This window comes from Xenopus laevis, chromosome 8L (assembly GCF_017654675.1).
Source record: "Xenopus laevis strain J_2021 chromosome 8L, Xenopus_laevis_v10.1, whole genome shotgun sequence".
Taxonomy (NCBI): domain Eukaryota; kingdom Metazoa; phylum Chordata; class Amphibia; order Anura; family Pipidae; genus Xenopus; species Xenopus laevis.
This window is the reverse complement of record NC_054385.1, coordinates 117,273,695-117,288,699: the sequence shown is the minus strand read 5'-3', so window position 1 is coordinate 117,288,699 and position 15,005 is coordinate 117,273,695. Positions and strand designations below refer to the sequence as shown.

At 39.2% G+C, this 15,005-nt stretch overlaps 1 protein-coding gene and 1 pseudogene across 1 annotated transcript; both read right to left on the bottom strand.

The window, feature by feature from the left end:
* Positions 1-90: 90 nt before the first annotated feature.
* LOC108699330 lies at positions 91-4,689 on the bottom strand (annotated as a pseudogene).
* Positions 4,690-8,737: 4,048 nt separating this feature from the next.
* Positions 8,738-12,810, bottom strand: XB5852574.L (provisional ortholog of C-reactive protein L homeolog). Its single transcript, XM_018231656.2, has 3 exons — positions 12,714-12,810; positions 10,444-10,502; positions 8,738-9,694 (listed from the first exon to the last, which is right to left on the bottom strand). The coding sequence occupies exons 2-3, from the start codon at positions 10,496-10,498 to the stop codon at positions 9,015-9,017; spliced, it is 735 nt and encodes a 244-aa protein (XP_018087145.1). The 5' UTR covers positions 10,499-10,502; positions 12,714-12,810; the 3' UTR covers positions 8,738-9,014.
* Positions 12,811-15,005: the final 2,195 nt, after the last annotated feature.

Here is a 15,005-nt window from a genome sequence, read left to right as displayed (position 1 = left end):
GGAACTGCAGCTACAATGGAACCCACGATATTCCAATATTTTACCAGCAGTTTGTGTGCAGCAAGGTAAATAAATCACTGCTCACAGCACTCATGATGTTCATTTATTGGTAAATGAATATATAGTTGTCATTCTCTTAATATGGTCATATATCATGTTATTGTGCAGATACAATATAGCGTTACATGGTGGAAAGGATAATTAATAATGAAATACACAATATGATAATAACAACATTGTGTTGTGCTTATTTGTATATCTAAATAACATGCACTTTTTTACTTGGGCCGAGTGCCTTTCCCGTTGTCTTTGCAAAGGAGAATGTAAAATAATTTCTTAATAAAATAATTCAATCCAAGTTCAACCTTGTCATCTCATTCAGGCAGTACAATCGTTTTGTTTGCAGAGAAAGATAACCCTTCCTATGCCAGTAGCTTTGCTGAAAACTGCTGAACAGGCTGTAGAATAACTGCAGAGGGGGGTCCCTACAGGGTATGTTTGGGAGCTCACAGCATGAAAATACTATTTTGCTGTAAGTCAATGGGAGACGTCCTGGGATCAATTTGGAGTTATTTGCAGCCTTCCGACATTTGAGTTTTTTTCAGAGAAAAAACTTGAATCGAGTTTTTGAAACTTTTTAAAGTTTTTCGGGTCGATCCTATTCGCCCGAGTTTAAAATTCGATTTTTTTTAATAGATTTAGTTTGGTCGAATTTCGAGTTCATGGGAGTTTTTAAAAACTCCCATTAATTCGAAATTCGACCTTTGATAAATGTGCCTCCCATGGACATTGAATAAAATAACTGGGTCAATATTGGGTCTGAGGTTAGTGATGTTGCTTCTTTGTTCTGGGGGTCCTGGCTACTATCTGTATGAAACCCCACAAGTTTGAATGCAAAACTACAAATACTGATGTCCGGTTTAAAGATAGGGCAGAGAGGGCGTATGCCATGGGAACCTCAGAATCAAATGAACCTTTAAGAGTAAAACATAGATAAAAGTTTAAAAAATCAAATATTTTATAGCAGTTGTTAGATATACTAGGAACATACATCCGGCTGGTCCTGCCATCCAATTACATCCAGGATGCAGAGAAGTATATTTTTTAAAGAGGGCTTTTAGGGACAACATACTATGATATACGCTGTCCCCAACCCGATAAGTCAGGAGCCTCCTCTTCCCTAACATCAATTTTGCTTATTATAAAAGACACAGTTTGCCTTTAGACAAGTATTAATTGGAAAGTCAATGTTCTACCTGTTTTATCAATCCCACTAATCCATAGAGCACTGATAGTGTGAGTTGCCAGACTCACTGTCATATCTACACTGGAGTTTGGGTTGGACAGTGACATCTCCTTTAATAGTGTAGTTCAGAGACCTCCAGCTAATGACATTGCCATTGATATCCCTATTATTTAGCAGAACCTTCCTTATGGTCTCAGGAGATAAAACCTCATTCCACATATGGACGTCACTTATTTCCCCTTGAAAGGAAGTATAATGATCCCACTCATTCCCATGACTGATAGGCCGATACCACCCAAACTCAGATATTATCTGCATCTGACCCAGGGAAATACCATCCTGAAGATCAATAGAAAAACCTTTCTGCACTACTCTGCGAGGAGAGACTTTTCCGTTAACCCAAAGCTGTAGAACACCAGTGTCAGAGTCCCAGGTCACACACATGTGTATCCACTCCAGAATATCTGCCTTGGCTGTAATGGGTACCTGTGTATTGTTTATATATGTATATATATATAAGATGGATGGTATGGTGTGGAAAAACTTGTTGGGTTGTAGAAGATAGCAAACGCTTTGCAGATCCGTGACTCTGGGGTGCCCACAGTAAGAAGGGCATATATTCCGCCTTCTGTGTAACTCCTCAAGCAAACGGTGAGTTTATCTAAAGGCCCAGTCACCATTGGTGTCAGAACCACATAATCAGCAACAGAACTTCTGGGGAAGAGGAAGACATTTCTATCCATGTCTAGAGAGGAGGCACGATGGAAATTACAGTTAGAAATATTACAGCCAAAAGGGGAAAAAACAGTAAAAAAAATCATTCTAAGGCAACATTGTCATTGTTATTATTGTCATGTAAATGACTTGCTTGTTGCTAGGATAGGAGGGTCCCAAACTACACGATTAACAATTTAAAAAGGGACAAACTAAAAGTTAAATAATTAGGAAAAATCCCAAACAGGCTGCATTCAATCATAAATTCGCTGCAACTATTAATTAATATGGAGCAACTATAAGAAAACATTTAAAAGGAGACCTGTATAGGACTGGGGGACCCAGGGTCCACTGTGGCTGCTGCCCGGGGATCCACCAACCCCACCCCCCCCGTGGTGGTCATGCCCCAGGGCAAAGCCCCTTCTGGGGAAGGAGGTCGGAAGGCTTCACGCAGGGAGTGGTTCTGTGCCGGCAGGACCGACGAGGGCCGGAGCCCACCGGGTGTTTTGCCAGTGTCCTGCCAGCCCAGTCCAACCCTGATAGTGCCTGGTGGAAACAAGTATTAGGCAAGTATTAGTCTGTGATGCTGCAATTCCCTACTTAGCAATGCAATATGTGCTCGGGCTCATTTTACAAATGAAAGGATTTGCCAATCCTTAATTACCTTCTCGTGCCATGGATCCAGCAATGAGCAAAAGGCAAAGGACTCGCATCTCCATGTTCCTGAATAAAAGAAAGTTTCATGCAATAAGCCATGAATTTAATTCAATTCTATCTTTTTATACTATTGTAATGTTCTCCTCTCAAAGCAACAACATAACAATCCCAGTTGCCACACTCCACCTGAGAGTCAGGGTTCTTCTAGCTAATTCAATAGAACACAATGACGGCTATTATTTCAAGTGAAGACATGGGAATGTTCATGCTGTATTTAAATGCAATATATTGGACACCCCAGAATAACTAGTCATTGTTCATCTCCTGAATGTAGTATGAAACTGATGATCAGAAACTTGCTGTAAATCTCCAAAATGTATACTTTTTCTTTAAGAAATATTAGAGAGTGTCTTTAAAGGGCAACTTTCTAATATACATTAATAAAAAAACAGTAAATATTAATTAAATGTATTTCTAGTGGAAGTAGTTTCTCTTTGTTCTGTCGTTTACAATTCCCTGACTACTCTGAAACATTATGGTGGTCAGCTCTTCTACTGCCAAGACTCCAGTTCCCACAATGCCTTGCATGTTCTGTCATTAAAAGACCTGAAAATAAGGAAAATAAAATTAACGTGCAAGGCATTGTGGGAGCCTGAGTCTTGATTTTAAAAATAAATTGTAGTCGTTCAGCCTGAGAAGGGGATAGCAAAGGAGAGACTTAAACTGCTTTCAGTTGCAATTTCATTTACAAATATATGAAGTTGTAGAAAAATCTGGCCTAAAAACTCACTTCGATTATTTTTTTTCCATTAGATATTTAGAATAAAAATTGATTTATTGGCTGGGCATCACTTTTAATTAATTTGGGCAGGTACTAATTTTAGGATTAGGCGGAGAGTTAGAAAACGTGAATGAAATGTGAGAGGCAGGATTGATAAAAGTGCACAGTACATATGTAATTGTGTAGTGATTATTAGATATTTTAATACATATATATATATATATATATATATATATATATATATATATAATATATTATATTGTATATAATAGGGGCGCTCCAACTTTCCTACCATCATCTTTTATTCAAGAGCAACAGAACTCAGGGGAAGGACCTGACTAAAATATATATATATATATTTAGGAACATTTATCTATATGTACCATCAGGTAGCAATAAAGCTCTGCCAAATAGTGTTCTCTGTCTATGGAATCTTTTTTCTGATAAGTCATACCGTAGGTCATGTGACTTTTTGCCACATCACACAGATCGGGGACTGTTTGTTCATCTTTATGAGGTGGAGCTTCCCAAACAGGCCCATCCTCTAGTTACGAGAATTAAATATATCCATGTATTAAACTTAATATTTCTTTTTTGTTAGGCTAAATCAGTGTTCAGCTAACACTATACCATAGTTACATGGATACATCATTCATATATAGGGATGTAGCGAACTGCTGATTTGGTGTTCGCGAACGCCGTTCGCGAACACCGGCAAAAAACTTCGAACACCCGCTAAAATCGTTCGATTCGAACGATCGAAGGATTTTAATCGAACGATCGAACGATCGAAGCATTCGATCGAATGCTTACAATCGTTCGAACGAATGGAAATCGTTCCATTTTTAGCGGTCGAAGGAATTCGAATGGTCGCAAACTCAAAATGCGAACATTCGGCGGACGCGAACGGTCGAAGTTCGCGCGAACAAGTTCGCCGGCGAACAGTTTGCTACATCCCTATTCATATATTTTTGTTATAAAGCTTATAAAGCCCAGAATCCTCTAAATTCCAATTCATGGTTAACGCATGCTGGGAGTTGTTCAGCCACATCTGGGCAATACAAATCTTACATGGGGAACACTCACCTAAAAAAACAGAGATAGTTGCAGTTCTGCTTTAACAGTCTGAATAATATCATTATATGAATACTGTTTTATCCAAATTATCAGCCCAATAAAGATAGAAAATGAACAGGAAAGTTCTATTTACCTGTATATTGTGAGTGTAGCGCCTGTATGAGGAATAGGGAAGGAATGGCTGTATCCTTGTTGGAATCCCAGAGAACTGCTTACAGAAACTCAGGCTCCCCCTTATATACTTAGTGCTACATACTCATGGGAATTGTGGGATTTGTAGTCTGTGCCCAACACTTGTAATAGAAATTCAGTGATGGAACAACTACATTTCCCAGAAATCTTAATTTTTGGGTGGAGTTGGCTTAACATGTTGAGTCAAGTTCACTGCAACTTGCTCAATCTCTAAACAGAGCAGCCATATACGGCACAGAGGGTTCCTTCATGTTTGTGGCCCATTGACAAATACACTTTATAAGTTCCCAGGAGGTTCCAGATGTGATTTTTGTATAGAACCCCTTGAGGCCAAACTTCTGGTGGTGGTTCTGTCTGTATATGTATAATAAATTGCATGTTGTATGTATGGACTGGGAGGCCGATTAGTTCGGTAAATGTCAAGCCAAAATCAATGAAGTCAAAAAGGGCCTCCATCTGGGAGTGATAACATAAACTAGGGATGGCCAACTTCTAGACCTCAGCTGTTGTTGAGATACAATTCCCAATCGTTTTTGATTTGACACTGGGGGGCACATTTACTTAGCTCGAGTGAAGGAATAGAAGAAAAAAAACTTCTAATTTCAAATTTTTTTTGGCTACTTCGACCATCGAATTGGCTACTTCGACCTTCGACTACGACTTCGACTTTGAATCGAACGATTCGAACTAAAAATCGTTTGACTATTCGACCAATCGATAGTCGAAGTACTGTCTCTTTAAAAAAAACTTCGACCAAGTACTTCACCACCTAAAACCTACCGAACATCAATGTTAGCCTATGGGTAAGGTCCCCATAGGCTTCCTAACAATTTTCTGATTGAAGGAAAATTGTTCGAACGATGGATTAAAATCCTTCGAATTTTTTGATTCGAAGGATTTAATCGAATCGATCGCAGGAAATGCGATAAATCCTTCGACTTCGATTTTACTTCGACGGTCGAATATTGAGGGTTAATTAACCCTCAATATTCGAACCATAAGTAAATGTGCCCCTGGGAGTTGCACAATATTATTACACATTATTGAAATTCTTCATACTTCTATTGGCTCAAACTTAAAAAAAAAAATCACAGGTGGTTGGTTGTTACGTGTATCCAGGTGAGCAAAAACAATAACATTTTTGCTCAGGCCAGATGTGCCAGTTTTATTTTAAAAAAGGATAAATGTTAGTGAGCTGGTTTGGTGTCTGGAGTCTCCCATTATCTTACAAGTTTAGGGGGGCTTGCCATCCTCAGGACTGATTGGCCTGACATGTCTAGATTTATATTACCCATTTCTAGAGAGTTGGTTATCACCAGTACTCTTTGTCTTTCTTTCAGTAAGGAAGTGTGCTTTCCAATAAGTATATTTTTTATTCTGTTGAAAATATGATGTCTTGGCTGGTATGTAAGGAGAAAGTTACAAAAAGTCTGATTCTTCTGCTAGAAGCAAGACCCAAAGTAAAGGGAACAAAGAACAGTTCTAGAGCATGTTAAAGGGGAAGTAAAGAATAAAATAGAATAATGCTAGAAATGCTGTATTTTGTATACTAAACATAAATATGAACTTACTGCACCACAAGCCTAATCAAACAAATGATTTATGCTTTCAAAGTTGGCCACAGGGGGTCACTATCTTGTTACTTTGTTAAACATCTTTGCAAGACCAAGACTGTGCACATGCTCAGTGTGGTCTGAGCTGCTTAGGGATCGTCATAAATTATCAAAACAGCACAAGTCAAATAATATCTACCAGAAGCCGATACAGCAAGACTGTCCCTGCAGCTGGAGTTGGAAACAGTAAAGGGGATGTAAAGCCAAAATAAAATCCAATACAAATCTCTACTCAGTCTCCAACTGCTCTACAGAGAAACAAACAAAGCTGCTTGAGAATGGCTGGGAAGTAAGGCGGGAGCTCCCCCTGCTGTTCATAAGTATGATTGTTTCCCGGCAGAGCAGTTAGGGGCCGTCTGACAATTCCTATCCACAGAAGGGAGACTTTCACTGCATACAGTCAGGTTTCTTATAAAAACTGTACATATTTTTTAAATAAAGTATATTGCAAATAGGTTTCTTTTTCATTAAAGAAAGTAAAAATGGGATTTTATTTTTTTTTTGACTTTACATGCCCTTTAAGCTTTTCAATGAGAAGAAACAAAATGCCATATACCAGTTGGCAGAAAAAATACACAGGTTTCTCAAAAGGGAAAGCAAGTTGGTTTTATAAATAGAGACCAATGTTCCAGAAAGGAAACCAATAATAAAAGTTTGTTTAGAGAGTTACTGGAGCACCCAGTCACAGCCAAACATCTCCCCAAAACAGGGGTCCCCAAACTTTTTTTTTACCAGTGAGCCACATTCAGATGTAAAAAGAGTTGGAGAGCAACACAAGCATGTGAAAAAAGTCCCTGGAGGTGCCAAATAAGTGCTGTGATTGGCTATTTGTTTGCCTCTACATGGACTGGCAGCCTATAGGAAACTGGGTTTGGCAGTACAACTGGTTTTTATACAACCAAAACTTGCCTCCAAGCCTGGAATTCAAAAATAAGCATCCAAGGGGTTTGTGTCTTGAGAGCTATTATTTATACTGTGCCATCCAAATCAGCACCCACCATTCTGAAGTGTCTCACCTGCACAACAAAGCATTTAATTTGTTTTTAATGAACCACTAGTGACCACGTTTATTTGAAAATGATTTTTATGGTGGAACTGTAGTGTTGTTAACCCTTCCTCCAACTGTAAGTGAGGGCCCAGCTGAGTGAGCAGAGTCTTAAGTTGTATTGTTCTTGACTTGTATTGCTTATTGAGGCCATATCGATATTTGAATTCCAACCTGCTGCCTGTTGCTACGGAATTTAAGCCCTAGAAACTAGATTGCATCTGAAATTCCAAGCCTAGGAGCCCCTGTCACTTCTCTTTGCACCTACAGTACCACGGGATATTCAATCCAGCACTTTGTGCAGAGTTCAGCATCCCCAGGGCTTTACTGCTTGATAAGTGATACTAAGGGGAGCAATATTGCACCTCTTTAATTTTAAGGTGAATGACCTCATTACGTGGGAGTGACAACAGCAGGGTAAATAAATCACTGCTCACAACACTTATAGATTTCATTTAATGCTATTTTATTGGTAAATGAGTATATTGTTACATTTCCTTAATATGACCATATATCATGTCATTGTGCTGATACAATATAGTGTTACATGGTGCAAAGGATAATTAATAATAAAATACAGATTGTATTATATAAGAATTGATACATAAAGGGAATCTTCACCCCGAAACTGTTTCTTGCATAATGACAGAAAATATCACTGGAAGCAGCTTTCCAATATACATTCATCATACATTTTCAGTGGTTATAAAGTCACGTGTAAGTGCTATCACAGTCGATGTTTATCCCCTTCTATCCTCTGGGTCTGAATCTTAAAACAATCGCCTCAAGGTGCTTCAATGAGCTGGCAACATTGTTTCAAGAGTCAGAGCCAGCAGTGCAGCGAATGGTCAGTGAGACTGACACTGCTTTAAAGCAGACCTGTCACACAGACATAAAAAGCTGTATGATAAAAGTCCTTTTCAAATTAAACATGAAATCCAAATTCTATTTTTATTAAAGCTTTTATAGTTGTTGTAAACTCATTTACAAATCGCAGCTGTCAATCAAATATTGCTTGCCCCTCCTCTATGCCTTAGGCATAGAGGCGGGGCAGACAATTACTTTCACTTTCCATTCAGCACTTCCTAGATGTCACTGCTCTCCCCACATTCCCCAGTTCTCTTCACCATTTAATTGTGTAGCCAGGGCATGGGGATGGACATCAGGTCCCCCATTCTGGTGCACAAACAAGATTCTGAGATGATACAAGGCTTGTCTTAATAACAGTGTCTACAAAATGGCTCCTGCCTGCTTGCTATAATTATGAATCCCTAGACCAAAGGAAACACAATTCAAATAATTTATATTGTGTAATTAAAGCTTATTTAGAATTTGGAAAAAAAAAATTTCGGGTGACAGGTCTCCTTTTAAATAATTTGAAAGCCACTGAAAAGTGTTGAATGGATGTATATTGCAAAGTTGCTTAAAATTATATTTTCATCTGTTGTGCAAAAACTGTTTTTGGGTAGAGGATCCCTTTAAGAACATCAAGTATGATCAAAGGACAGCCTTGCAGTATCTGGTGGGATGCTGGGAGTCTTTTTTTAAAAAAGGTTATAGTGCTACCAGCCTGATTTATGCAGTCCCCACTGACACACACCAGATGGACCAGGTGTATGAGAAAGACTGAGTTCCCATTGAAGAATCATTAGTTGGAAAGCCATTGTTCTACCTGTTTTATCAATTCCATTAATCCATAGAGCACTGATAGTGTGAGCTGGCAGACTCACTGTCATATCTACACTGGAGTTTGGGTTGGACAGTGACATCTCCTTTAATTGTGTATTTCAGAGACCTCCAGCTAATGACATTCCCATTGATATCCCTATTATTTAGCAGAACCTGCCTTATGGTCTCAGGAGACAAAACCTCATTCCACATATGGACGTCACTTATTTCCCCATGAAATGAAGTTTGATAATCCCATCCAGTCTCATAACTAGCCCTCCGCATCTGACCCAGGGTTATACCGTTCGGAAGATCAATTGAAAAGCCTTTTTTTAGTACTGTTCGAGGGGAGACTTTTCCATTAACCCAAAGCTGTAGAACTCCAGTATCAGAGTCCCAGGTCACACACCTGTGTATCCACTCCAGAGTGTCTGTCTTTACATTAAAGGATGCGTGTGCATTGTTCAAATAGATATAAGAAGGACAATTTGATATGCAATTACTTGTTGGCATCTGGAAGAAAACAAAATTGTGGATCTGTGAGTTTGGTGTGTCCGTGGTAAAAAAGGCATATCTTCTGCCTTCTGTGTAGCTCCTCAAACACACAGTGAGTTTGCGTAAAGGCTCAGTCACCATTGGTGTCAGAACCACATAATCAGCAGCAGACTGCATGGGGAAGAGGAAGACACTTCTATCCATGTCTAGAGAGGAAGAGAAAGAGTATGTGGGGACAAATAAGAAAATACAGTTGGAAACATTATGGCCAAAGGAGAAAAAAAACTACTAAGAAAAAAATGAAACGAAGGATGACTTTAAAAAGAGAAACTTAACGTCACAACAACGAAAATCTAGCAAGGTGTATGTTTGCGAAGATTCTCATTTCTACAGATCTACCATGACCTGGATGAATAAGTCAAATCAACTAAACGTCTTCAAGAAACAACACAGCAAGAACACTTGATTTGACTTATTTCTACAGATATTTAGTAGGGTGTAGATTTGGGTATTTTTTATACAAATGAAGTTCTAGTTGTATATTGTATGTGTACTCTTCAGTTTATATTTGTTGTACTCTGCCTCGGCAAATTGTTTTGTTTCCATCATAGTAGTTCATTTCAGGATAGGCATCACTTTAGTAGTAGTCGGGACCTTACTCTCTTGACTCTCCATCAAATGTTGAACAAACATACTGTAGGTGGACTTCTCTATTAGAAGCAATTTGGGATTAGGGTGCAAATACTTATGTCAGAGGGTGACTAGTGCAACGTGGCTGATGCTGAAATGTACCTTGTTCTAAGGGCCTTATTGTCTCTTTCTTGGTTTTTCCATAATATCCAGCTAGTCATGTTATCCCATACACCTGCACTGACAAAACCCCCAGAAACAAAAAACACACAATTTAATTATAAATTTTTCCCAAGATCTTATACCTGACAACTTCTGTATTTACCTTCTTGTGCCATGGATCCATAACAGAGCAAAAGGCAAAAGATTTGTATCTCCATGTCCCTAAAAAAGAGAAGGTTTCACATAGTAAGCCATGAATTTATTAATTAGTCATGGCCCTCAAATAAGCAACATTAATTAGCATGGACCAATTCTGGAAACCTTTAATTTCACAGTTATTTAGTGCTCTTATTACTTAAATATCATCTTTCGAGTAGTGTCCTGCAGCGGGTGGGGTACCCACAGGTTACATGCAAAAAAAGCAGGTGGTAATATTGTCGCATATGGGTCTGCGGGTTGCTGGTCTTATTTATATTTCTTATTGTATATTATAATATGTATATTATCTATATTTTACTTCTTTAAACATTTTTTCAGCTCCACCCACTCCTGATGATGCCATTTCCGGTTTGGTCATTGGGTTGGGGATTAGGCAATTGTGGTTTGGATAAGGCAGCGGGTTCAAGTGGGTAAAAATGCAGGTTGCAAGTCCAGTTCATGGGTCTGGGCTTTAAAAATCGGTTCTCTGCAGGAATCTACCCTAGAGGGTATGTACATATCTGCATACTGTATAAACAAACACACACACATATATACAGTAGATATATACTGTATATACCCACCCACGCACACGCATACACAAATCACACATAAATATATACATAAATAAATTGTCTTTCAGCTGAAAAAAGCTGCTGTAGCGGCAGACAAAAGAATAATCCAAATCATCTTTGATTATCCTGTCACTTCTCTCTTCTCTTTTCAGGAATGGCACCAGGAACAGAATGATGGGTAAAACAAAGTGTTATGGGATATTTCCTGTCCCCTTGAGAATTTTCTGGTGAAAAAATAAATTACCACCACTATATAAATGGCGGAAACATTTTGCGAATTTTCTGGCGTTAATTTTGTCTTTCGTACATTTCACTGTTTAGTAAACCAGGCATTAATGTGTACATAGCGTTATTTTCAGCAAATGTGATAACTGGCGCAAGAAAATTCTTTTCTGATTTTTCATCTGATTTTCATGATTTTTGGGGATTTTTCACCTGAAACTCAGAATTTTGCCCGAAAACTTCAGGGTGTTGCCAAAAACCCAGCGCACATCAAAAAAATCATTGTGACTTTTCCCATTGACTTACTGTATATGCAAACTCGACAGGTCTGAGATACCGGATTTTCTGATTCAGACTTTTCCACCCTCGGGGTTTAATAAATTACGAAAAATTCGCGATTTTTTTAAAAGCCCGATTTTATTTAAAAAAATCAAAATTTTTTCGTGATTTTTGCATTTGGAGTTTAGTTAATAACCCCCTAAGTGTGAAACGAAGTTTTCCCTGGGGAAATATATATGCTCGGGTTAAGTGTGTAGTATATATGCGAATTAGGATACTGATTTGGTTTGGCCAGACACAAGGGTTCAGCACCGAATCCTGGATTTGGATTATCCCCAATATATATATATATATATATATATATATATATATATATATATATACACATACAATAAATACATTATAAAGTATATGCCTATAATTCATGCTCAGTGGTGTCACCAGGGTCCTTAGTGATTGAAACTAGTGCATTTTATGCAAAATATATAAAAATAGAAAAAGGGCTGAGCATTGGCCTGAAATGTTGGATCTTTTCAGATCAAAGCCATGAGAAGCTAATAAAGGCTTTTTAAACATATATGCCTGAACGGTGCTGTCTTCTACATGTTTGACTAGTGTATTTTATAGCATGATACATATAAATTATACATATCCACATACATACATATTTAAGTACAGGTATAGGATCCCTTATCCGGAAACCCGATATCCAGAAAGCTCCAAATTATGGAATGGCTGTCTCCCATAGACTCCATTTTATCCAAATAATCCAAATTTTTTAAAATGATTTCCTTTTTCTCTGTAATAATAAAACAGTAGCTTGTACTTGATTCCAACTAAGATATAATTAATCCTTATTGGAAGCAAACCCAGCCTATTGGGTTTATTTAATGTTTAAATGAATTTCTAGTAGACTTAAGGCATGAAGACCCAAATTATGGAAAGATCCGTTAACCGAAAACCCCCAGGTCCCGAGCATTCTGGATAACAGGTTCCATACCTGTATATGGTAATAGAATTAGAAGGTACCTTCTATCTATATATTTTGCATATGGGGTTGCATCATTCCTTATATACGTATGCAGTTAGTGTGTACCCTTGGTCATTCCAATTATCAGCCCAATAAACAGATCGCAACAAATCAGAAAAATCTCTTTACCTCTGATATGCTGACCTTGTATGAGGAGGAATGGCTGTATCCTTGCTGGAATCCCAGAGAACTGCTTAGAGTAACACAGGCTTCTCCTTTTATGGACTCTGTTCCCTGCTAATGGGAATTGTGTATATTTTTAAGCAGGACATGAAGTGGGCGGAAGGATGGGGATTGAAGTGTGCCGGACCCCTCTGAGGATTTTATTGCAGGGGATCCCAGCGCACTCTAGTTGCACCACTTGATGGTGGCGCTGTCTTTATATGGATGTAAACTTAAATATTGTACCTAGTGTATGTGTTTTATCTATTTGGAGTAGGGTTGCCAGTTGTCTGGGCCATAACACTAAGACGAAAACTGCCTCGCGACTTTATAGTCCCACCCCAAGCATCACCCACCTTGCATCAATATCATCACCCTTGGGTTTACCACTGGCAGTCTCTGTTCCACCATATTTGTGGGATACATCCCACAAGGATACTGTCCCACAAAGGGATAGTGTTATGGGAAAACATGTTTTTTTCCAAAACACATCATTTAATAGTGCTGTTCTAGCAGACTTCTGCACTGAAATCCATTTTATAAAATAGCAAATAGATTTTTTTTATATTTAATTTTGAAATCTGACATGGAGCTAGACATATTGTCAGTTTCTCAAGTGCCCCCAGTCATGTGACGTGCTCTGATAAACTTCAGTCACTCTTTACTGCTGCTGTAATAAAAATACCTGGTGATCTAGTGGTGCAGCGACGGCGCCACCTTGGTTTCTTAGGGCGCGCCTCTTAAAAGTACAGGCGCGCTGGGGTGATTACGCCAGCGCGCATTGGCGCACGTTTTGGTGCAAAATTTGAAAGTATTTAAGGCCCATTCATGCTCCCAGCCAGTGCCTGTGATAGAACTTGTTTCTAGTGGTTCCTGAGCCTTTTGCGTCTGATCTGTTCTGTATCTAGTCCATTTGATTACCCGTGTTTGACCCAGCCTGTTCCTGACTATTCTGCATTCTGTATCCTGACCCTCGCCTGCCTACGACAACTCTTCCTGCTTAACCCCTTGATTGATAACCCGGTTTGACCCTTGCCTGCCTGACGATTCTTGATATCTGACTGCCTCGACCTTGCCTGTCTGACGATTCTCTTGCCTGCTCCATTTGTATCGTGACCTTCGGCCCAAAAGACTCTGCTAACAGCCGTGCCCCTCGCCAGCCAGAACATCTCGCCTTGCACCCCTCGTTAAGTCCAGGTGGCACCCAAGTAAGCTGAGGGCTCCTCCCGAAGCCCAACGGTGGTCACACTACTGGTGAAGCCGAGCCGAGACCAGGGTGCTTGGCATTTGTTCTGGTATCGGGTGCCGGCCGTGACAGCTGCACTGCAAGTTGGAGTGATATCACTTCCCTCTCTTTCTGCTCCGCCAGCAGCCCATCAGCAGAACAATGGGACGGTAATCAGATAACAGCTCCCTGGTAGATATAAGAACAGCACGCATTGAAAATCCATGTCCCACCGAGATGCCTTCAGTTACATTCAATAAGAGAAACAATAGCTTGTTGGAAAGCAGTTCCATAGTGCAGCACTGTCTCTTTCTGAAAGCGCATGACCAGGAAAAATGACCTGAGATGGCTGCCTAAATTTGTGTTTATTCACCCTAAAGCAGCATGGGCACCCAAAATAAATATCAACTCCATCCTAACTTTAAGAAGCAGGCAAAAGAAAATAACTTGAAGTTCCAGTTTGTAAGGAAAAACAAAAATACTAGGCTTGTGCTTATTGACAGAAAAATAAATGTTGCCTTACATTACAGGGATGTAATGTAGGAATAGGAAGAGAGAAAGCAAGACGAACACTCCTCTGAAATAACATATATTCCCTACAAACCACTTTCTATAATGGAGGTGTGCCACTGAGCCTTGTGAGTCAGATTTATATCTGTAGACTAACAGTGCAGTTTATCAAAGAATTCCATTACACTCAGTGGAAGCTGTTTATTTTGTTGCAGTGCAATTTCTGTCAGAAGGCCCCAAATGCCGCTCTACTGGGGCAGCTAAAACCAATTCTGGTAACATTTAAGAATGTTTTTTTTAACTAGAAATTCATCTTGTTTAGTGTATATAGTACAAGTGTACTCTACACACCAGTGAATTCAGATCCGCCTTTATGCTCTCAGGTGGCAGCAGACTCAGATGCAGCCCTGTTTGTTGTCATAGAGTAACCACTGTTAGCTCTTTCAGAGGCATGTCATGGCTTTCAGGAGCCCTAACCCCACCAAACTGGCTGAGAATGGGAGGCTCCAGCTACGCCTGTGATA

Coding starts and splice junctions, on each gene's coding strand:
- XB5852574.L (XM_018231656.2), bottom strand. CDS start 10,498: ATGGAGATACAAATCTTTTGCCTTTTGCTCTGTTATGGATCCATGGCA. Junction 9,695..10,443: donor TGGATCCATGGCACAAGAAG/GTAAATACAGAA, acceptor CTTCCTCTCTAG/ACATGGATAGAAGTGTCTTC.